General features: G+C 37.0%; 1 protein-coding gene across 1 annotated transcript in view; it reads right to left on the bottom strand.

The window, feature by feature from the left end:
* FREM2 (FRAS1 related extracellular matrix 2) overlaps positions 1–18,392 on the bottom strand; it is a 221,278-nt gene that overhangs the window by 11,535 nt on the left and 191,351 nt on the right. Inside the window, exons 17-18 of the mRNA XM_069064632.1 lie at positions 3,681–3,873; positions 1,247–1,351 (exon numbers count right to left, since the gene is read on the bottom strand). Of these exons, the coding sequence (XP_068920733.1) occupies positions 1,247–1,351; positions 3,681–3,873 (298 nt within the window). The remainder of the gene's footprint in view (positions 1–1,246; positions 1,352–3,680; positions 3,874–18,392) is intronic.

Below are 18,392 nucleotides of genomic sequence, written 5' to 3' on the forward strand. Positions count from 1 at the left end.
ATTGCCCTCCAAAAAGGAAAAAAAAAAGATTTAATTGCATTCAACTCAATTCAATAAATATGTCTGTATCTACTGTATGAAGAACAAATGCTAGGCACTGGGGAGTTAGAACTACTATTATAATGCTTAATGGTACAAACAGAAAGTATGGCTACTTTTATTGCTTCTTTTTTATTGTTTCTATATAAGAAAATATTAATACTGAGGAAATACTGCTGATAGCCCCTTTGTAGTATCCTACAATTTCAAAGAAATAAACAAAAGCAAAGGAGATGCCTACCCTTGTGACGATGAAGTGGCATAGTAGTTCTGAACTTGAAGTCAGGAAAATATGAGTTCAAATCTAGCCTGAGCTGTGAGATGCTGGGCAAGTCATTTCACCTCTGTTTGCCTCAGTTTGCTCAACAATACACCTACCTTATGGGACTGTTGTGAGGGTCAAATGAGATAATTGTAAAGTGCTTAGGCCAGTGCCTTGGTGCAGAGTGAACACTACATAAATGCTTATTCCTTTCTTTTCTCCTCCCCATTGGATAGAGAACAGGCTTTAAAGACAGGAAGACCTGTGTTCTGTCTCTGGTACATGCTGATTGAGTGGCTTTATGCAAGCCATTTAACCTCTGAGTGTACTAGGTAACCTCTAACACAAAATTATGGTGACTTGGATTGCAGAGTTTCTTCATTTGAGCAACAGGGGTGAAAAACCTATGATCTCGAGGCCACAGGTTCCCCACCCCATCTATACTAATGAAATCATAGGTCCAATCTATCTCCAGATAAAAGCAATATATTCTATATCATATCAGTGGTTCTTAAATGTTTTTGCTCATTGTCCAGGATTATTTTTTTGCTAAAAGGATCATGAAAGACTCAGCATTTGAATTGGTAACACCAACTCAAATTGGACAACTCAGGAGACTTGGGTGTGTATATGTTCATGCAATTGAAAGTGTGAGTTCCATACATATCATGAGAGAAGTGCTCAGACCAATAATATTGTAAGAATAAATGCCATAGAATTTGGCAAGAGTAGTGTCCATGGCATGCCCTTTGAGAATTTCTGGATTATGGGTATGTAATCCAGTACATCACTGAACAACATTCAAGCTTGTTATAGAAGACTGACCATACAATGCATTTTAAAAATAGGGTTTCTGTCAATGGTCAAATGCACTGAAAAATTTGAAAATGAAAGAAATTTATATTTGTCTTACTGGGAGATGATAGGAACAGAATGAATTCTTACCTGGATGGGACAACACAAACAAACCATGGAACCGAGCTTCTGTCTTGAAGTTTACCACTAACCGTCCTTCCTCACTGATGCGCATGCTGGTCGGATAAAGGGAACCTACCGGGCAAGAGATCAAATAGCAGTGAAAAAATATAAAGGAACAAGAGATCAAGTCAGAATTTTTATTTTTATTTTTGCTTTTTGGAGGGGGGAAAGTAGGGAAATTGGGGTTAAGTGACCTGCCCAAGGTCACATGGCTAGTTTTGTGTTATGTCTGAGGCTGGATTTAAACTCTGGTCCTCCTGACTTGAGGGTCGGTGCTCTATTCACTATGCCACCTAGCTGCCCCATGAAGTCAGAATTTTTAAGAACAATAGTTCAAGTATTTTAAAAATGATTTCATGCTGCTAAACGTTCTTGGTGTTTTCATCAGAGACATCAGAGTAGAATTCTACAGGTATGTGTTAATGGCAGCATTTGGCTTCTCTCTGTTCTGGGGTAAAAGAAAACGTCCAGGAAGGAGAAGAAATAAAATTGGTGAAAGTGAATGAAGTTGTTGCAAACTTTGTAAGCCAAGCAGAACAGCTAGGAGTCTTGTAAAAGTCCTCCTGAAGGTTTAACCTACAGAAATGAAGTTCGCAGCTGAAAACGACAACAAACTTGTCAAAAGTAGGGAATTTTGTAGGTCAAGGCTTTAAAGGTATCTGCATTCTGCAGATTCCACTAAAATTAGCAGGCTTGCAGAAAACAATTGTTTCACGAAATCTAGCAGTATGATAGTAGTTGGCTCTAGGTAAAAGAAGGATGTGATGCCTTTATGCTAGAGACTAGAAGCATACAAAGTACTACTATGAAGAGTCACTTGAAATACATTTTTTTTTAAAAAGCAATTGGGGTTAAGTAACTTGCTCAAGGTTACATGGCCAGTTATTTCTGGGTGGGTGCTAAGTATCTGAGCCCGAATTTGATCCCCAGGTCATCCTGACACTGGAGCCGGTGTTCTTACTCGCTGAGCCACCTGGCTGCCCCTAAGCAATTGGAGTTAAGTAACTTGCTCAAGGTTACACAGCCAGGTGTTTCTGGGTGGGTAATAAGTGTCTGAGCCTGGATTCGATCCACATGTCATCCCAACACTGGAGCTGGTACTCTTACTCGCTGTGCTACCTGGCCGCCCCTGAAATACATTTTTTAAGCAAAAGGAAAAAAAAGTTTGAAGATGATCTGTGTGTAATTTTTCAACATCATGACATTTGACATAACTTTTAACAAAACCATAATCCGGTTAAGACTGAGTTTACACTTGAAATGTCCTGTCAGTTCTTTTTTCTTTTCTCTACTTTTAAAAAAAAGGTCATTATGGGCAATGTGCCACAACTGGGTATGTAACTAGGATAACACTGTATTTTTGAAAGTAAACAGTACCCTGTCTGATTAATGGGGCTAATTAACTGCATATTTCTGCACTTTGAATCATGACTCTGGAATGGGGATGGATCTAAAGTCATGAGATAATATACAGAAAGTTCTTTGCAAACCTTAACATGTTATATAAAGATCACTGCCTAGGAAAAGTGAAAACATGTGAAATACAGCCCTATATTGACACTTCTCACCATAGTTACAGAAAGTTCTTTGCAAACCATAACATATATAAAGATTGTTACCTTGGAAAAAGGAAAACATGAAATATATCCCTATACTGACACTTGTTACCATCATTCTCCAGTGCCCACACTAATACTCTCTCACAGTGACATTTTAGTATATGTTTCTATTGTATACTGAGTAATTAAGAATTATTAAATTAAAAAAAGAAATAAAACTTTTCTGATGAGGTGTCTCTTACTAGAGGTATCTGTTCCTTGTTAAGGACTGAAATTGGTTCTTAGGTTGCCTTGACTGAGTCATGGGGCTGTTTCACAATATACAAATTATTTTGTTTGGAAGAATGTCTTCCCAGATATGTTATAAAATTTATGTACCTTAATATTTCTGAATTTTAATGATACAACTTTCAACATACTTAAATTATGAGAGCAAGTCAAGTGTTTTTTCATGAAAACTGATGCTATTTAAAAAGAGAAATTGAATATATTGAAATTTGTTTCCAATCTTCCTGGAACTTAGAACTGGGGGAAAAATCCTTAGGCTATATATGTCTAGATTGTCCATGGACTCCAAGGAGTCCTATGATAGATTTCAAAGGGTCTGTGAAATTATATGGTTAAAATACAGCTTTATTTTCATTAACCTCTAACTGAAATTGAGTATTACCTTCAATTGATAAAAAACAACAACACATGATTCTGACAAGGAATTCATAGGCTCTACCAGACTGTCAAAGGGGTATTTTCCATATGTATATTTGTGAATATTAAAGAAACAAATCTCTATTTATAAATATTGATTAGAATTAATTTAAAGCCTTGGAAATCCCAGGACCTACCTTGGAGCTCTGCTTCTGGTGGGCTGCCAATTCCATCATTCCACAAGATGGCAGTGTCGTACACAAAAGTTAGTCGAAGCTCAGACTTCAGGTCAAAATGCTGCCATCCTCCTACCCCAACAGGGGAATGGAAGACGTAGGAAACATAGAGTGGAACTCGCAGTGTGACATAGGACTGCACTAGATTCAGGACCTAAAGAGGGATGACATCATTGTATTCATCAATTGTATTTAAATGCAAGCATTATTGTATCTAAACAATAGATGACAAAAAAAGCTGGAGTCTGGACATAGGTCAATTTACTTCATAGAATGAACTTTCTTCTTTTTATTTCATTTAATATCATTAGTTAGAGGAATAACTGAAATTACAACATTTTAACTACATTTTTATTCTATACCATTCAAGTCTGTTCTAAAGACCTGTTAATAGAACTGTTTTAATATGGAGCAAAGAATTTTTAGTCTGAAATCTTGAGTTCACAACTATACAAAGCTAACAGTTCCATTATTTGGACCAATTTCTGTCTCCCAGCTGCCCACCCCACTTAAAAAGAAACATGGGTTACTTGGTAGACAATGAGGCAAAGAAGGAAACATTCTGCATCTGTCAATATAACCTTGCATGGGATGCCCCCAAGGTAGCATGTGTCTTGAGGAGCACTGGTAATGATGGATTTATTTGGATTTTAGACCTATTTTCCTGAGATGTTCAAAGCATAGTTGAGATAACTCTAAAGATTTTAGTGTGTGTGTGTGTGTGTGTGTGTGTGTGTGTGTGTGTGAGAGAGAGAGAGAGAGAGAGAGAGAGAGAGAGAGAGAGAGAGAGAGAGAGAGAGAGAGTTTCATTATGAGATATCCTTAAAATATCATAGGCTATAGAACTAGAACAGACTTCATAGATCATCTCATGCTAATCCAAACCCTCATTTTGCAGAGTGGGGATCCTGGAACCCACGGAAATGAAGGAATTTGCTTCAGGTTACACAACTGACAAACATCAGAACCAGCATTCACCCCCAAGTGTTTGATTCCACAATTTTTTTCTTCCACAGAACACTCACTGCCATCACTGCCAGGTAAGGTTCCCAGTGCCACAGGTCTGAATAGGCTTGCTAAATAATATTCTTCAGTTCAATGTAAGTCTTTTTTTAAAATAAAAATCTAATTTTATTGCTACCTTTTATAGCATCTCCATTTTAAAACACATGGATGTATATGTATATATATATGTGCATATATGTATCTTGTTCCCCTGCAGCAAACCAACTGTTATGACAAAGTTTTCTTTTTCTAAAGAAAGAAGAAAAGCAGTTCAGAAAACCAACCAACAGTATAAGTAATGTTACCTATCTGCAGTGCCCTGCCTCTGCAAAGAAGGGAGGAAGGCACATTATCCCAATTCTTTCCTGGGCATCAAGCTTGGTGATTATAATTACAATGTTTATTTTGTTTTCTTTCTTTCCTTTTTTCCTCCTTCCTTCCTTCCTTCCTTCCTTCCTTCCTTCCTTCCTTCCTTCCTTCCTTCCTTCCTTCCTTCCTTCCTTCCTTCCTTCCTTCCTTCCTTCCTTCTTCCCTCCCTCTCTCTTTATTCCCTTTCTCCCCTTCCTTCCTTTTTCTTTCTTTTATTCTTTATTTTTGTTTGCAATCTCTTCTTAATAAAGTTCCAACAGCACCACATTTGCCAGCCCCAAATTGTTCTCTGTTCATAGAATTTCCTTATGTAAGCTATCAAAATCTACCTTCCATGTTGCTAGGCACAGCCTGCTTGTAATGGGATTAATCCCAAATATACAGACACCCTGCTTTCAATGGTTAATAGCTTCCCAGAAGGAGGTTCCTTGTTCTATGAACTTTCCAATCTAGGGTACAAACTCCCACCTTTCTTTCTCTGCCGCCAAACAAAAGTAATCCTTTCCAGGTCCAGGATATTCAGGACTAAGACACAATATTCCATCTCCTAACTCCAAGCATCTTCACTGGCTGTCTCCTATGCTTAAACTCTTTCACTTCTTATATCCACCTTCTAAGATTCCCTGGCTTCCTTCAAGTTTCAGCTAAAGGCAATACCTTCTGCAAGAAGGCTTTTTCACATTTCTCCTTAACCTTCATGCCTTCTTTTTGAGATTGGCGCATTTTATGCTGTCTATGTCTTGTTTGTATATTATCATTTGCCTATCATCTCCCCCCCATTAGAATGTGAATTAGGAGAAGACCACATTTTTGCCTTTTTTCCCCCCCAATTTTAACACAGTGCCTGGTATGTAGTAGGCACTTAAGAAATACTAGTTGAATGAGTGACTAATACATTTTAGCCTGGGAAGACCAAGACTTGTTCCCACTGCTCTTGGAAGGTAGGCACAGGGATGGTGACAAGCTTGGATTTTTTTTAATTTTGCCATCTCAACATCTAGCACAATGCCTTGCCCACATTAAGCACATGGTAGTTGAACCAAATTGAATTGGGCAGCAGTCAAGCCAACATAGCCAAGTGTACTGTTGAAACTACTCCTGTTGTGTTATATGGGATGACCCTGGTCCACCTGCTACCCCTTTGATGTTGTCTTCCTTCTGTCTGTCCTGAAGCTTTACTCTACTATTAGTGCTTCCTCCCTTAATAAGAAAGTGTGCTCCATGAAAGCAAGTTTTGCCTTGTTTTTTTTCTAGCTGGATTCCCTATTTAGCACAATGCTTAAAAAATTATTTTTTTATTCATTCACCAATTCAATACATACATACCTAATACACTCATAAATGTATGATTAATAACCAAGTGACTAACTCCTACAGTTCCTACAGGCTCTCACCAGATTTTGCTATAGGTTTATGTTGTTGTCGAGTAGTTTCAATCACATGCGACTCTCTGTGACCCTGTTTGGGTGTTTTTTGGCAAAGATACTGGAGTGGTTTGTTATTCTTTCTCCACTAAGTCTATGTGGATGAGAGGAAAGGAGTAAACTTCCTGTAGCATTACTTGGAAAGTATCTCAGCTCCTCAGCTACCTCTGATTGGACAGTTCTTTCTAGAACTTTCATTAAAAAGGGTGCCCAGGTCAGACTTTTCCATAATGGCTGGCCAGGTACCTTCATCTCCACCCCCACTCTTCTGAGTTTTATTTGTTATATTCTTTGCACATTAGAACATAAGTTCCTTGAGTGTGAGGCTGGATTGTTTTTGCTTATATGTGTATCCTTAGCACTTAGAGCAGTGCCTGACAGATGATAAAAGCTTATTAAATGTTTGTTGGCTGACTGATTGACTATAAAAGTCACACAACCTCTCATAGAGGCATTCCTGAGGAAATAGGGAATTTCTATAAAGCACTTGTAAGCTGCTTTACAATAGGAGTTCTTAAAACTGGGGTGCACTAACTTCTAGATCTTAGAGGGAAATTGGATGGGAAAAATACATCTTTTTTCCCCAGCATAGTTGGTTTCCTATATTATTCTATTTGCTTCGTTTTATGGACTAAAAAGCATTCTTCTGGGAAAGGGTCCATAGGCCTCATCAGACTGCCAAAAGGGTTCATGTCACAAAAAAGATTAAGAACTGCTGCTTTATAGAAAGGGTATATAAAACTGTGCTTCCCTGAAGTATGGGGGTTGGGGTAAAGAAGAATCAACTTGGGGGAGTTATAATTGTGTATCTAAGTATGAGTTACTCAGTACTAACTTTAAGCTGACAGGCTATTTTGTCAATCTACACGACAGCAAAAATATCTTACCTAGAAATCTCTCCGTATTACAGAGCAAATCTATTAATAATAATATTTATGGGTCTATTTCAGTTTCAAAAACTTTTCTATACATGGTCTCATTTAAGTCTTAAGACTGAGCTGGGAGGTAGGTAGGGAAGGTTAGCTATTATCCTCATTTTATGAGAAAACCTGGGTGCCAAAAATTTAAGTTGTTTGCCCCAGTCACATAGAAAGCAAGAGGCTAACTCAGGATGAGTGCTCAGAGCCTTTGATTCCCAGGGTAGTATTTCACCTGCTAGACTGCAAATGTTTTTTACTGAAACATTTTGTTGAGGGGTTGGGGGAAGTGAAGGGATATGATTTAGGAAAGATTTATTTTCACTGTGAAGAAATGTTTATCCATCACCAATTACCCTGCCGTATTTCAATCACTCAGATTAACTTTAATTTCTTTGGTTTGCTTGCATGGCAAAGAATTAAATAGTTTAGATGAGTAAATAATAGCCTAAAAGTAGTAAGTTCACATCACTGCTCTGGCTGACACTCTGATGAGACAATGCCTCCAAATCAAATTCTTACAGTCCCTTGTTACTAAAATAAGTTTGGCCTTGGAAGTTGATCAGACACTTAGGGAAAACTAAATATTAATTGTTTGTGTATGACACTGGGTTGGGTGACATTATCAATAACTTGTACTATTAGAATAGAATTAAAGGAAATCTTAAGGCCTTTAAGAAATTGTTTGCCCCAAATGAGATGAAGTTAAATAGGGACAAATGCATACATTACTGAGTTGGCAACAGAAACCAATGGACTGTTGAGCAACTTTAATTTTGGCACCTCTACAATAATTTGCCCCTTTTCATGAAATTTAAGTCATAGAATCACCAAACAAATAAATCTACATTAAAGAGAAAGGCCAATTACCAATCTATTTGATTCCTTAGTCAATTAGTATTTTCAGCCTCTTGCTGAAATCCATAAAAGTAATCTGAGAAAATATATTAATAGGCATAAGTCATTACTGTAATTTAGTAATTAATATTGTAGCCTTTTGTTACTTCAGGAACAGTTATTAATCCCTATGTTATGGTTGGTTCAGATTGATAGTTTTCTTTTTTTGTTCTTGATTTTTTTTTTGTTTGTTTCTTTTGTTTTCTTTTTGGAGTGGGGAGGGCAGGGCAATTGGGGTTAGGTAACTTGCCCAACGTCACATGGCTAGTAAGTGTGTCAAGTGTCTGAGGCCACATTTGAACTCAGGTCGTCCTGACTCCAGGGCTGGTGCTCTATTCACTGCGCTACCTAGCCGTCCCCAGATTGATATTTTTCTATGTGAATTTAATATATCACAAGTTTTGCTTACAAAACATTCAGAACTTTCCCTTGTAGCTCTTCAACCTTATAATGTGTAAAGTGGAGAAAATGAGGGAAGGGCAGCATGGTTTTCATAGAAATAATACTAAGTTTGTGTTGAGGAAAATAGATTTTTTAGCCCTACCTTCATTTCTAAGACTCTGAAAAAGCTACTTAAAAGTTATTCATTTTTTTTCCATAAGTATTTCTAAAGTACCTGTTGTGTATGTTTTTTCTATAGAAATACATATTTTTGTAGAAATATGTATTTCTAAAATACTGTGCTATGCAAAAGAGATAGAAAGGCAAAATGAAAATCATTTTATGCCCTTACAGAGCTTACCTTCTAAAAGGAGGATGCAACATTTAAAAAAGATAAGGAAGGAGAAAATAAATCCAGGAAGAAGAGAAAATTGACAATTAGTAGTATCAGGAGAGGAATGCTTAGTTTGGGGAATAGGAAACATAATTAGATCTTATTTCTGGTCCCAACAAATGGGTACAATTCCTGTTTTCCTTCCTTCCCATGTTCACTGAGAGGATAAAATTAAACAACAGGAAATGAAACGGTTATACACATTAAAATGGTTATTGCTTCAGTCTGTCAACTTTGCCAGACTACTGTGAAATAATAACTGGAAAACAATTTATATAAAATGCTTCCTGAATATAACAGTAAATAAAATCATGTAATATTTGTTACCAGAGGAGTCATTAAAATTAGATCTTTATGGCTTAGTGATGAAACAGAAAAATCAACTCAAAAAAGAAATAATGTCAATATAGTTGTAACTGAGATAGATTTCATCCTTAAATGAGTCTGAATTTAACCCTTGGTACTATTGCTTTGCTTTCTATTTATCCTGTATATAGCTTGCTTTGTTTTTATTTGTTTGCTTATTTTTTCCTTTATTAGACTGTAAGCTCCTTGAGGGCAGGGACTGTCTTTTAACTCTTTTCGTATCTCCAGCAAGAAGCACAATGCCTGGAACACAGTAGGCACTTGATAAACATTTATTAATTGTTTGAATTATCAATGGACTTCTTCAAATGGACAAGGGAATGAGCTTTCTGTTTCTCCTCTTTTCTATGCTGACACCCATACTCATAAAGTTCCCGGTTGTTCATATTTTACTTAGTTTAGTGATTTGTGGAGACAGCAGATAGATTGAACAAAAACTATGATAGCAGTAGCTGTGGCAAAAGATGGAACTGGAGCAGGACAGGTATATCTTATAGATGCAATTAATATTCTCAAGCACACCAAGACACATATTTTCAGATGCACTCATTCATTAGCTTGGACACAGTGCAGACATTTAGAATAATGCAATGGAGTGACCCCTTCTTTCCCCCTACACTTATTTCATTTTTTTAAACAATAGACATTTAGGAGACTAGTCTTAATGCCTTATAGTATTGACATATATTGAGGTTATTCAGTACTGAGAATCAACAACACAGAGGTGCTGCAAAACAAGAAAAGCACACAAAGAGACACTGAGAATGCTTACTAGCTGAATGATTCCAGCAGGGGGTTAGCCAAAGAATTCTTGAGTGTTAAATAAAACTCTCCCTTGTAGTCCATCATCTTTATATTTGAAAAGACAAAAGAAATGTCTGGGGTATCTATTTCCAATCCCTAGGCAATTCTGTCTTACTGTCAGGACAGAATTAATAGATTTTTTTTTTGTTGTTGTCTTCTTTTCCCTCTCTTTCTGATTGAATTTACCTAATAAATTACTTTTTATTTTTCAATACCCCCATAACAGGCCAAATGAATTAGACAACAACTAATTTAGCACCTATTTCACTGTGTGTATTTAGAGGAAAACAATGAATCCCGGGTGGAAGAGGGAGCAGATGGTGCCAATAACCACATAATTCCTGGTTGGCTTTTGGAAGATCTGAACCATATCCACATTGATATTATCACTATAAATAAAGCCAGAAAACATTAAGATGTTATAGTTTAATGGAAGCCTTGATCACCACACAGAGGTGAATAAAAGACTTGACAGGTTGGTTTCATCACTTGCCCAAAATCAACAAAAACATCATTTCCTGGGTAAGGGATCAGGTTACTTCCTGTTGCTGAAGATGAGCAGAACAAACAGATCTCTGTGAAGATAACTTAAGTTTATACTCCAATATCCATTGCAATGATGAAGTAGAGGAAATTCTATGAAGAACTTAATATTATAATTAAATCAATACATAATTTGATATTCAGAACTTTTCTCCATTGTTCTGTTTTTGGATTCTCTGGACTTTGCCTCTAAGCATCAGCTACCATCTCACCCTGGTACATCCTTGTGCCATGCTGGTCCCCTTCCCCATTGGTGAGTACCTTCCAGACCACCTTGGGGATTTTGACACATGATCAGTAAGTACCTTTGCCCTGCCCCCTTTCTTTTCATCCTCCTTTTGTGTACTGTCTTTCCCAATTAGAATGTAAATTCATTAAGGGAAGGGAAAGTCTTCCTTTTTGTTTGTATTCATATCCCCAGTACTTAATATAGGCCCTACCACAATAAATGCTTAATAAATGCTTTGCCTTCCCTTCAAAATAATTATTCCGATTTTACTGATAAGGAAATTGAGGCTCTAAGATTATATTCATGTTTGTCCTTATACTAACATTGCTCATTAGGTAGAAAGCAATAAATCTAGGAAAAGCATTTATTAAATACCTACTATATTCCAGCTACTAAAAGGGAAAAAAATAGGACAATCCTTATTCTTCAGGAGTTTGCATTCTATCATATAGTATATCAGTGTGATATAGGACATAGTGAGTGAATCAGAATTTGAACCCAGATATCTTTGATTCTGTCTAGTTCTCTTTCTTCTGCACTACCCTGACTCTAGCAAAAGGAAGGATTATAAAAACTATTCTAGAAAGTGAGGTTTGAGGTCAAGAAAAAGTATAAAAGTTTATAGAGTCCTCATGCCTACATTGCATGAATACTTTTTTTCTTTTGGAGAGGGTCATAAAGTGTAGGATATGACAAGCACTGAATAGGGTCACAAAAAATGAAATAGACTATACTAAATTGACTAAACCATGGTAATTCAGAACAAGCATCCTAGTTATTGCCACAAGGAAAAAAAAAACAAGAATGCCAATTATTGGGGGTGGCTAGGTGATGCAGTGAATAGAGCACTGGCCCTGGAGTCAGGAGTACCTGAGTTCAAATCCGGCCTCAGACACTTAACACAAATACTAGCCATACAACCTTGGGAAAGTCCCTTAACCCCAATTGCCCTCTATCACCTACTACTATCACCTACAGTTGGAAGGGCAGCCTATTATATCAGTACATTAATAGATGTCTTGGATCACCAATGCTTACCATCATACCTGACACATAGCAAATGCAGGAAGTTAGTGAGTTGGGTCTAGAATCAGATAGGAGGAGATGGAACTGATTCACATTCAGACAGTTGTACAATGTTTCAAATGAATCCAAATTGTACTCTGCTGACAAAATCAATTTTTCTCCCAGTAACAATAGTTACATATACTATTGTAAATAATGAGATATAGCAATTTCAGAAGATCAAAAATCATAGATATCTCAAAGGGTGATAATGAACTACCAAGTATTATTCATGACATACCAAGGAGTGGTATAAAAGACATTCCAGAACATAGAAAATAGGTTGGCTAGGCATGTGGTGTAGGTACAACGGATTGACAGACTGAGTGGTGCAATATATCCATAAATTATTGAAAGAATGAAAGGAAGGTCAATGCTGCTTTGGGTAGATCCTCTATGAGGTATTTACATAAAGACATGAATAAGCATTGTACCAGATGACAAAGTATGGAAGCAATCTCAATCTATTTAAGGCTACAGTAATTAGTAGTGTTAGAACTTGAACACAGTTCTTCAGACTTCTCACCCAGTGCTTTCTCCTATATACCATTGTTAAAGGATCTTAGTTTTCCTACGTAGAGTTTTCTGATGGGAGGAATTATCTGTAACTTTAGTCCCACAGTAACCAGAACTAAAGATTGGCTGACACTGGAAAGGAAAAAAGTCCTGGAACCGGGGCTCATTGTTCTTGTTCAGTAGCATCTAACTCTTGTGACCCCGTGGATTATTTTTTCCATGGGATTTTCTTGGCAAAGATACCAGAGTGGTTTGCCATTTCTTTCTCCAGTGTGTCATCTTTTTCTTCAGAGTACTTGTCATCTACAAATTTATCCAAGTTGTAAATTTGGACATATATGGAGGAACAGTATTCACTTAACGTTGAAGTTATTTTGTTTGGCTGTATTTCATTTAATTTAGCTTCATTTTACATTAGGCATAAACTTTTTTTTTTCTAAAAAGGGTTTAAAATAAATGAAAGATACTGTAACATGGGACAGTTAGGGATAAACATGCCACATAGTTTACAGATGGTGAATTAGTCAGATTAAGCAGCTAAGTCAAATTATTCATTTACTTTTGAAGTCTTTGTACTTGTACTGGGTCCTAAGGCTTTGGAGACTTCTCAGAACTTAAACACCAAGTTTAATGTTTAAAACTGTATCTATATTAGGAATTATGTCCCTGTAGCTTATTCATGCCACTGAACAATGTTATCAGCTGTCTGTTTACCTAACAAGGTATTAAAGTTAAGATTCTGTCCTAGCAAGGCAGATGACCAAGTGAAGGCAAAATGAACAGCAGGCTTATTTTTCTTTATAAAAATGAAAATAACCCAAATCAGCCTTGAAACATTAATGTTTAACCTTTGCCTTTTGCACTTGCTCCTATATTGTTACTTAGTAATAAGACATTTGGGGAACTTTCCCTAAAATGACTTCATTTGTTATTTTGGAAAATGGCTATTTTAAAAAAGTGTCCAGAATATCAACATCTTAAGAAAAATTGTACTTGGGATGTAAACACAGTTTCACAGCACGGTGGTAGTTTTATCAAGTCTTTAAGGCCATATTGTTTACTTATTGGAATTTAATTCTACATAATCATTGAAATCCAATCAGCTGAAACCAGCATGAGTAAAACAGAGGAAAGCTGGAGGGAATGCTTAGAATGCCTGATGTCTGGGAGATGGTAGTTCTAGAGGATGCTTTATATGTTTTTTTGCGGCTGTGCAACATCTGTGTTATAAATTGTTGTTTTTATTCAGACATTTCAGTTGTGTCCAACTCTTTATGACTCCATATGGGGTTTTCTTGGCAAATATACTGGAGTGTTTGCCATTTCCTTCGCCCCGCATTTTACAGATGAAGAAACTGAGGCAAACAGGGGTAAGTGACTTGCCCAGGGTCACACAGCTAGGAAGTATCTGAGGCCACATTTGAACTCAGGTCTTCCTGACTCCAGGCCCTGTGCTCTATTCACTGTGCCACCTAGCTGCCTCATGTCATAAATTAGATGGTCAGAACTTTTGGTAGGTGAATGTAGAGACATCCTTTTCTGATCATAACTAGATGTGATCTCTTTACTGAACAGTGAAGAGAAGCTATACAGCTTCATTTGGTCATAGGAGCTTCAAGCTATTCATTGTACTTTACCAGAAAAGAAAAAGTACTCAAAAAGCACTCCGTCTTAACTTGAAATAGTTAGCAAAATTGATTTGAATAATTTTCATGAGCTGTGGGACTAACTCTAGTAAAGAATTATATGAGGGAAGGTAACTTTCACTAAGTGCCTGGCAGGAATTAAATGGAAGTTGCAGAAGCCAAATTCATATACATGAAGCATGCAGATGCAAGATGGTGATGCAGGCTTTATTGCCTGTAAGAGTAGAAAAATTAGCCCACGTGGACCTGTGTAAGTATGTAAAGAAGATATCTTCAAGCAAATAAATAAACAAATAAATACATAAATAAATAAACTATCTTTGGGGTGGCTAGGTGGTACAGTGAATAGAGCACCAGCCCTGGAGTCAGGAGGACCTGAGTTCAAATCCAGCCTCAGACACTTAACACAAAAACTAGCTGTGTGACCTTGGGCAAGTCACTTAACCCCAATTGCCCTCCAAAAAACAAAAAAAAAAAAGAAAAGATATCTTGATGGATTTGTATTTATCTATTGACAATCAATCTAAATTCTATAGAAATTTGAAAGCTGGACACATTTTTAGCATAGTCTAGTGGAGAGACCACTGCATTTAGAGTTGGAGGACCTAGGTTTGAGGCCTAGAACTTCTCTTTAGTATTTGTCTGACCTTGAATTCCTTTATGGGCAGCTAAGTGTCACAGTAGATAGAATGATGGCCTACCATGAGGAAGGCTCATCTTTGTGAGTTCAGATCTGGCCTGACATACTAGCTTTGTGACCCTGGGCAAGTCACTGAAACAAGGTTTGCTTCAGTTTCCTCATCTGTAAAACGAGCTGGAGAAGAAAATGGTGAACCACTCCAGTATCTTTCCATAAAATACCAAATAGAATTATGAAGAGTTGGATATGATTGGAAATGACTGAACAACAACAACAATGTGTTTCTTTATGTCTCTGGATCTCAATTGCCTATCATTAGTTTCCTTCAAAACTCAGCTCAAACACCACCTCCTACATTAGGCCTTCCCTAATCCAGCTGCTATTGCCCTCCCCATGCTTAAATTGCCTCTTACTTATTTTGTGGGTACTTATATGCTGTTTCCCCTGATAGAATGAAAACTCTTCGAGGGTAGGTGTGCTCTATTTATTTATTTTTTATCTCCATACCAACATGAGTGCATTTTTCACTAATGGTGATTTCTGCTTCCTGTACATTAAAAGGGCATAGGTAAAAATGATACATAAATATTCTCTCCCTTTTTTTAAAAAAAATTTTTTTTGGTTGGGACCTGAAATTGATTCAGAAAAAGAAGAGAGAAACTATGTTAGGGCTAGATTTCTGTCATTTGTGGAATGTGACAGAAAAAAAAGAGTCTTGATAGTGAGGCCAGAGTACCTATGTTTATATTCTCATGTTTGATCCTTACTACCTGTGTGACCTTAGGCTAGTCACTTAACTTCTATAGCGTTCAATTTCTTCAGTTATAAAATGAGGAGCCTTTGAGGTCATTCCAGCTCTAGATTGATAATTCACTTTGGGTTACTTTTAAAAAATGTTATATATCAGAGGAAATATAATAAAAGGAGCACAAGGGAGAAGGGAGGTAGCTTCCTTTGAGAGTCAGTTTAAGAATGTATCATGGGTAAAAACATGGAGTTTCATGAGGATACATTTTAGTTTTATTTTTGGCAAGATATTTTAATTCTTATGTAGTACACAAAATTTTACTCTCCATATAAAATGCTGATAGATGAGGTTACAGTTATATTATTGAATTTGTTTTCAACTATGTACAAAAAAGAGCATCTTTTGAGAAGTATTTCACTCCCCATTCTGGTGGTCTATAAATTCTTTATTATGATTTTTGTTGCCAACATATTTCTCAAAGCATTTTTTTGTGGTTTCATCATCTGTCATTCATAGTGTTGTGTACTAGAAATCTCCTGGGGGTGCTGAACTCAAGGAAAGTTGGCAATTGCCAACTTTCACCCCATGGGGTAGGACTGTTGGTGAGGAATAACAATGTTGACAACCAGAGAGAGGGAGAGTCAGTGTTGGTCATGTGAATAAAACACACACACACACACACACACACACACACACAGAATTAAACAGAGGAAAAGAGAATTAAAGAAGGATAGAGTTAGTTTTTGCTAGGAACAATACCTCTCTACCAGGAATAAGCTATTTCTACATTTTATAAAGGCCTTGCTTAGAAAATTACCATCTTTGAGGTTAGGATTTTCATTCAAATTGACATTGACAAATTAGAAAAATGGATATCCATCAATGACATGCAGTTTAAGCAGTAAAAACGCAATGAGATTTACTAGAAGGGTATCATTATAGGATCATTGATTTGGAGCCAGAAGGCACCTTACTTGTCCTCTAGTCCTGACCATTCAATTTACAGAGGAGGAAACTGAGGCCAGTAACAATTAAGTGATTTGTCCAAGGTCACATGCTACACTTTAAAGTTCTAAAAATAAACCTTATTGTATAAATAAAATGTTAGGAATCCTTATTATATTTAAACATGGCATGAAAATCCATTGTTAAAACATATCACAATAAGAACAGATCACATGAAAGCTGGAAGGGACCTTAGAGATTATCAAGTCAAGACCTCTCATTTTACATATAAGGAAAATGAGGCCCATAGAGAAAAATCAGTCATTCAATAAGCATTGATTAAACTCTTACCAAAGTAACAGGCACTGTGCTAAGTGCTAGGGGATTAAGAAAAAAAGGCAAAACATTGTACCTTCCTTCGAGGAGATGACATTCTAATTATGGAGACAACGTGCAAATAACTATGTATATATAAGATATGTACCGTGTGAGTGGAGGGTAATCTTGGAAGGTATGAGTATTGAGAAAGGGATTTAGAAAGGCTTCCTGTAGAGGGTAAGAATTGAGCTGAGTTTTAAGAAAAGCCAAGGTGAAAAGGCAGAGTATTCCAGGCATGGGAGACAGTCAATGAAAAGGCACAGAGTCTTGAGATAGTGTTAATAATAATAACAATACTACCAATATGAAATAATTAACATTTATATAATACTTACTGTGTGCTAGACACTATATTAAATGCGTTTCAATTATTGTATCATTTGATCCTCACCAGAACCCTGGGAAGTAGGTGCTATTATTTTCCCCATTTTACAGATAAGGAAACTGAGGCAAACAGAGGTTATGTGACTTGCCCATGGTAACACAGCTAATAAGTGCCTGAGGCCAGATTTGAAATCAGGTCCTTCTACTTCTATCCAGTCCTCTGTCCACTGAGCCACATACCTATCCTCATGGGTCAAGTGACTTGAATAGTAAGAAGTCAATGTTGCAGGATCAGAGTCCCAGGAGGGGAATATAAGGGTAACAAGACTGGAAATGTAGAAGGGGAACTAGTTTATGAAGGGCTTTGATTGCCAAACAGATGATTTTGTATTTGACCCTAGAGGCAATAGGGAGCTACTGCAGCTTACTGAGTGTGTGGGGGAGGTGACATGGTCAGACTTTCACTTTAAGAAGATCACTTTGACAGTTGAGTGGAGGCTGGACTAGAGTTGGGAGAGGCTTATGACAGAGACAGACCCACCAGTAGGCTATTGCAGTAGTCTGGGCATGAGGTAATGAGGGTCTATAATAGGGTGTTGGCACTGTCAGTGAAGAGAAAGGGGTACATATGAGAGATGTTAGGAAGGTAGAAATGACAAGACTTGGTGATGGATTGGATATGGGGGGCAATGAGTGTAAATGAAAAGTGGAGCATAAAGCTATAGGTTTAAGTCTGGGTGATTAGGATGATGTTAGTACCCATGGAAATAACTGGAAAGATGGGGAAAGGGGAGGGATTTTTTTGGGGGTGAAGATAATGAATTCTGTATTGGACATACTGAGTTTGAGATGACAATAAGATGTTCAGTTCAAGCTGTCCAAGAGACACTTGGTAATACGAGATTGGAACTCGGGGAAAGACTAGGTCTATATATAGAGATCTAGGATTCATCTGCATAGAAATAATAGTCAAGTGAGAGATGATAATATCAAGTGAGAGAGCATAGGAGGAGGGGAGAAGTGGGTCCAGGACAGAACTTTGGAGGATATTTACAGTTAATAGGAATGATCTAGATGGAGAC

This window comes from Petaurus breviceps, unplaced genomic scaffold (genome assembly GCF_028583685.1).
Source record: "Petaurus breviceps papuanus isolate PSGF00001 unplaced genomic scaffold, PetGlider_PUasm1.0 90639, whole genome shotgun sequence".
Classification (NCBI taxonomy): domain Eukaryota; kingdom Metazoa; phylum Chordata; class Mammalia; order Diprotodontia; family Petauridae; genus Petaurus; species Petaurus breviceps.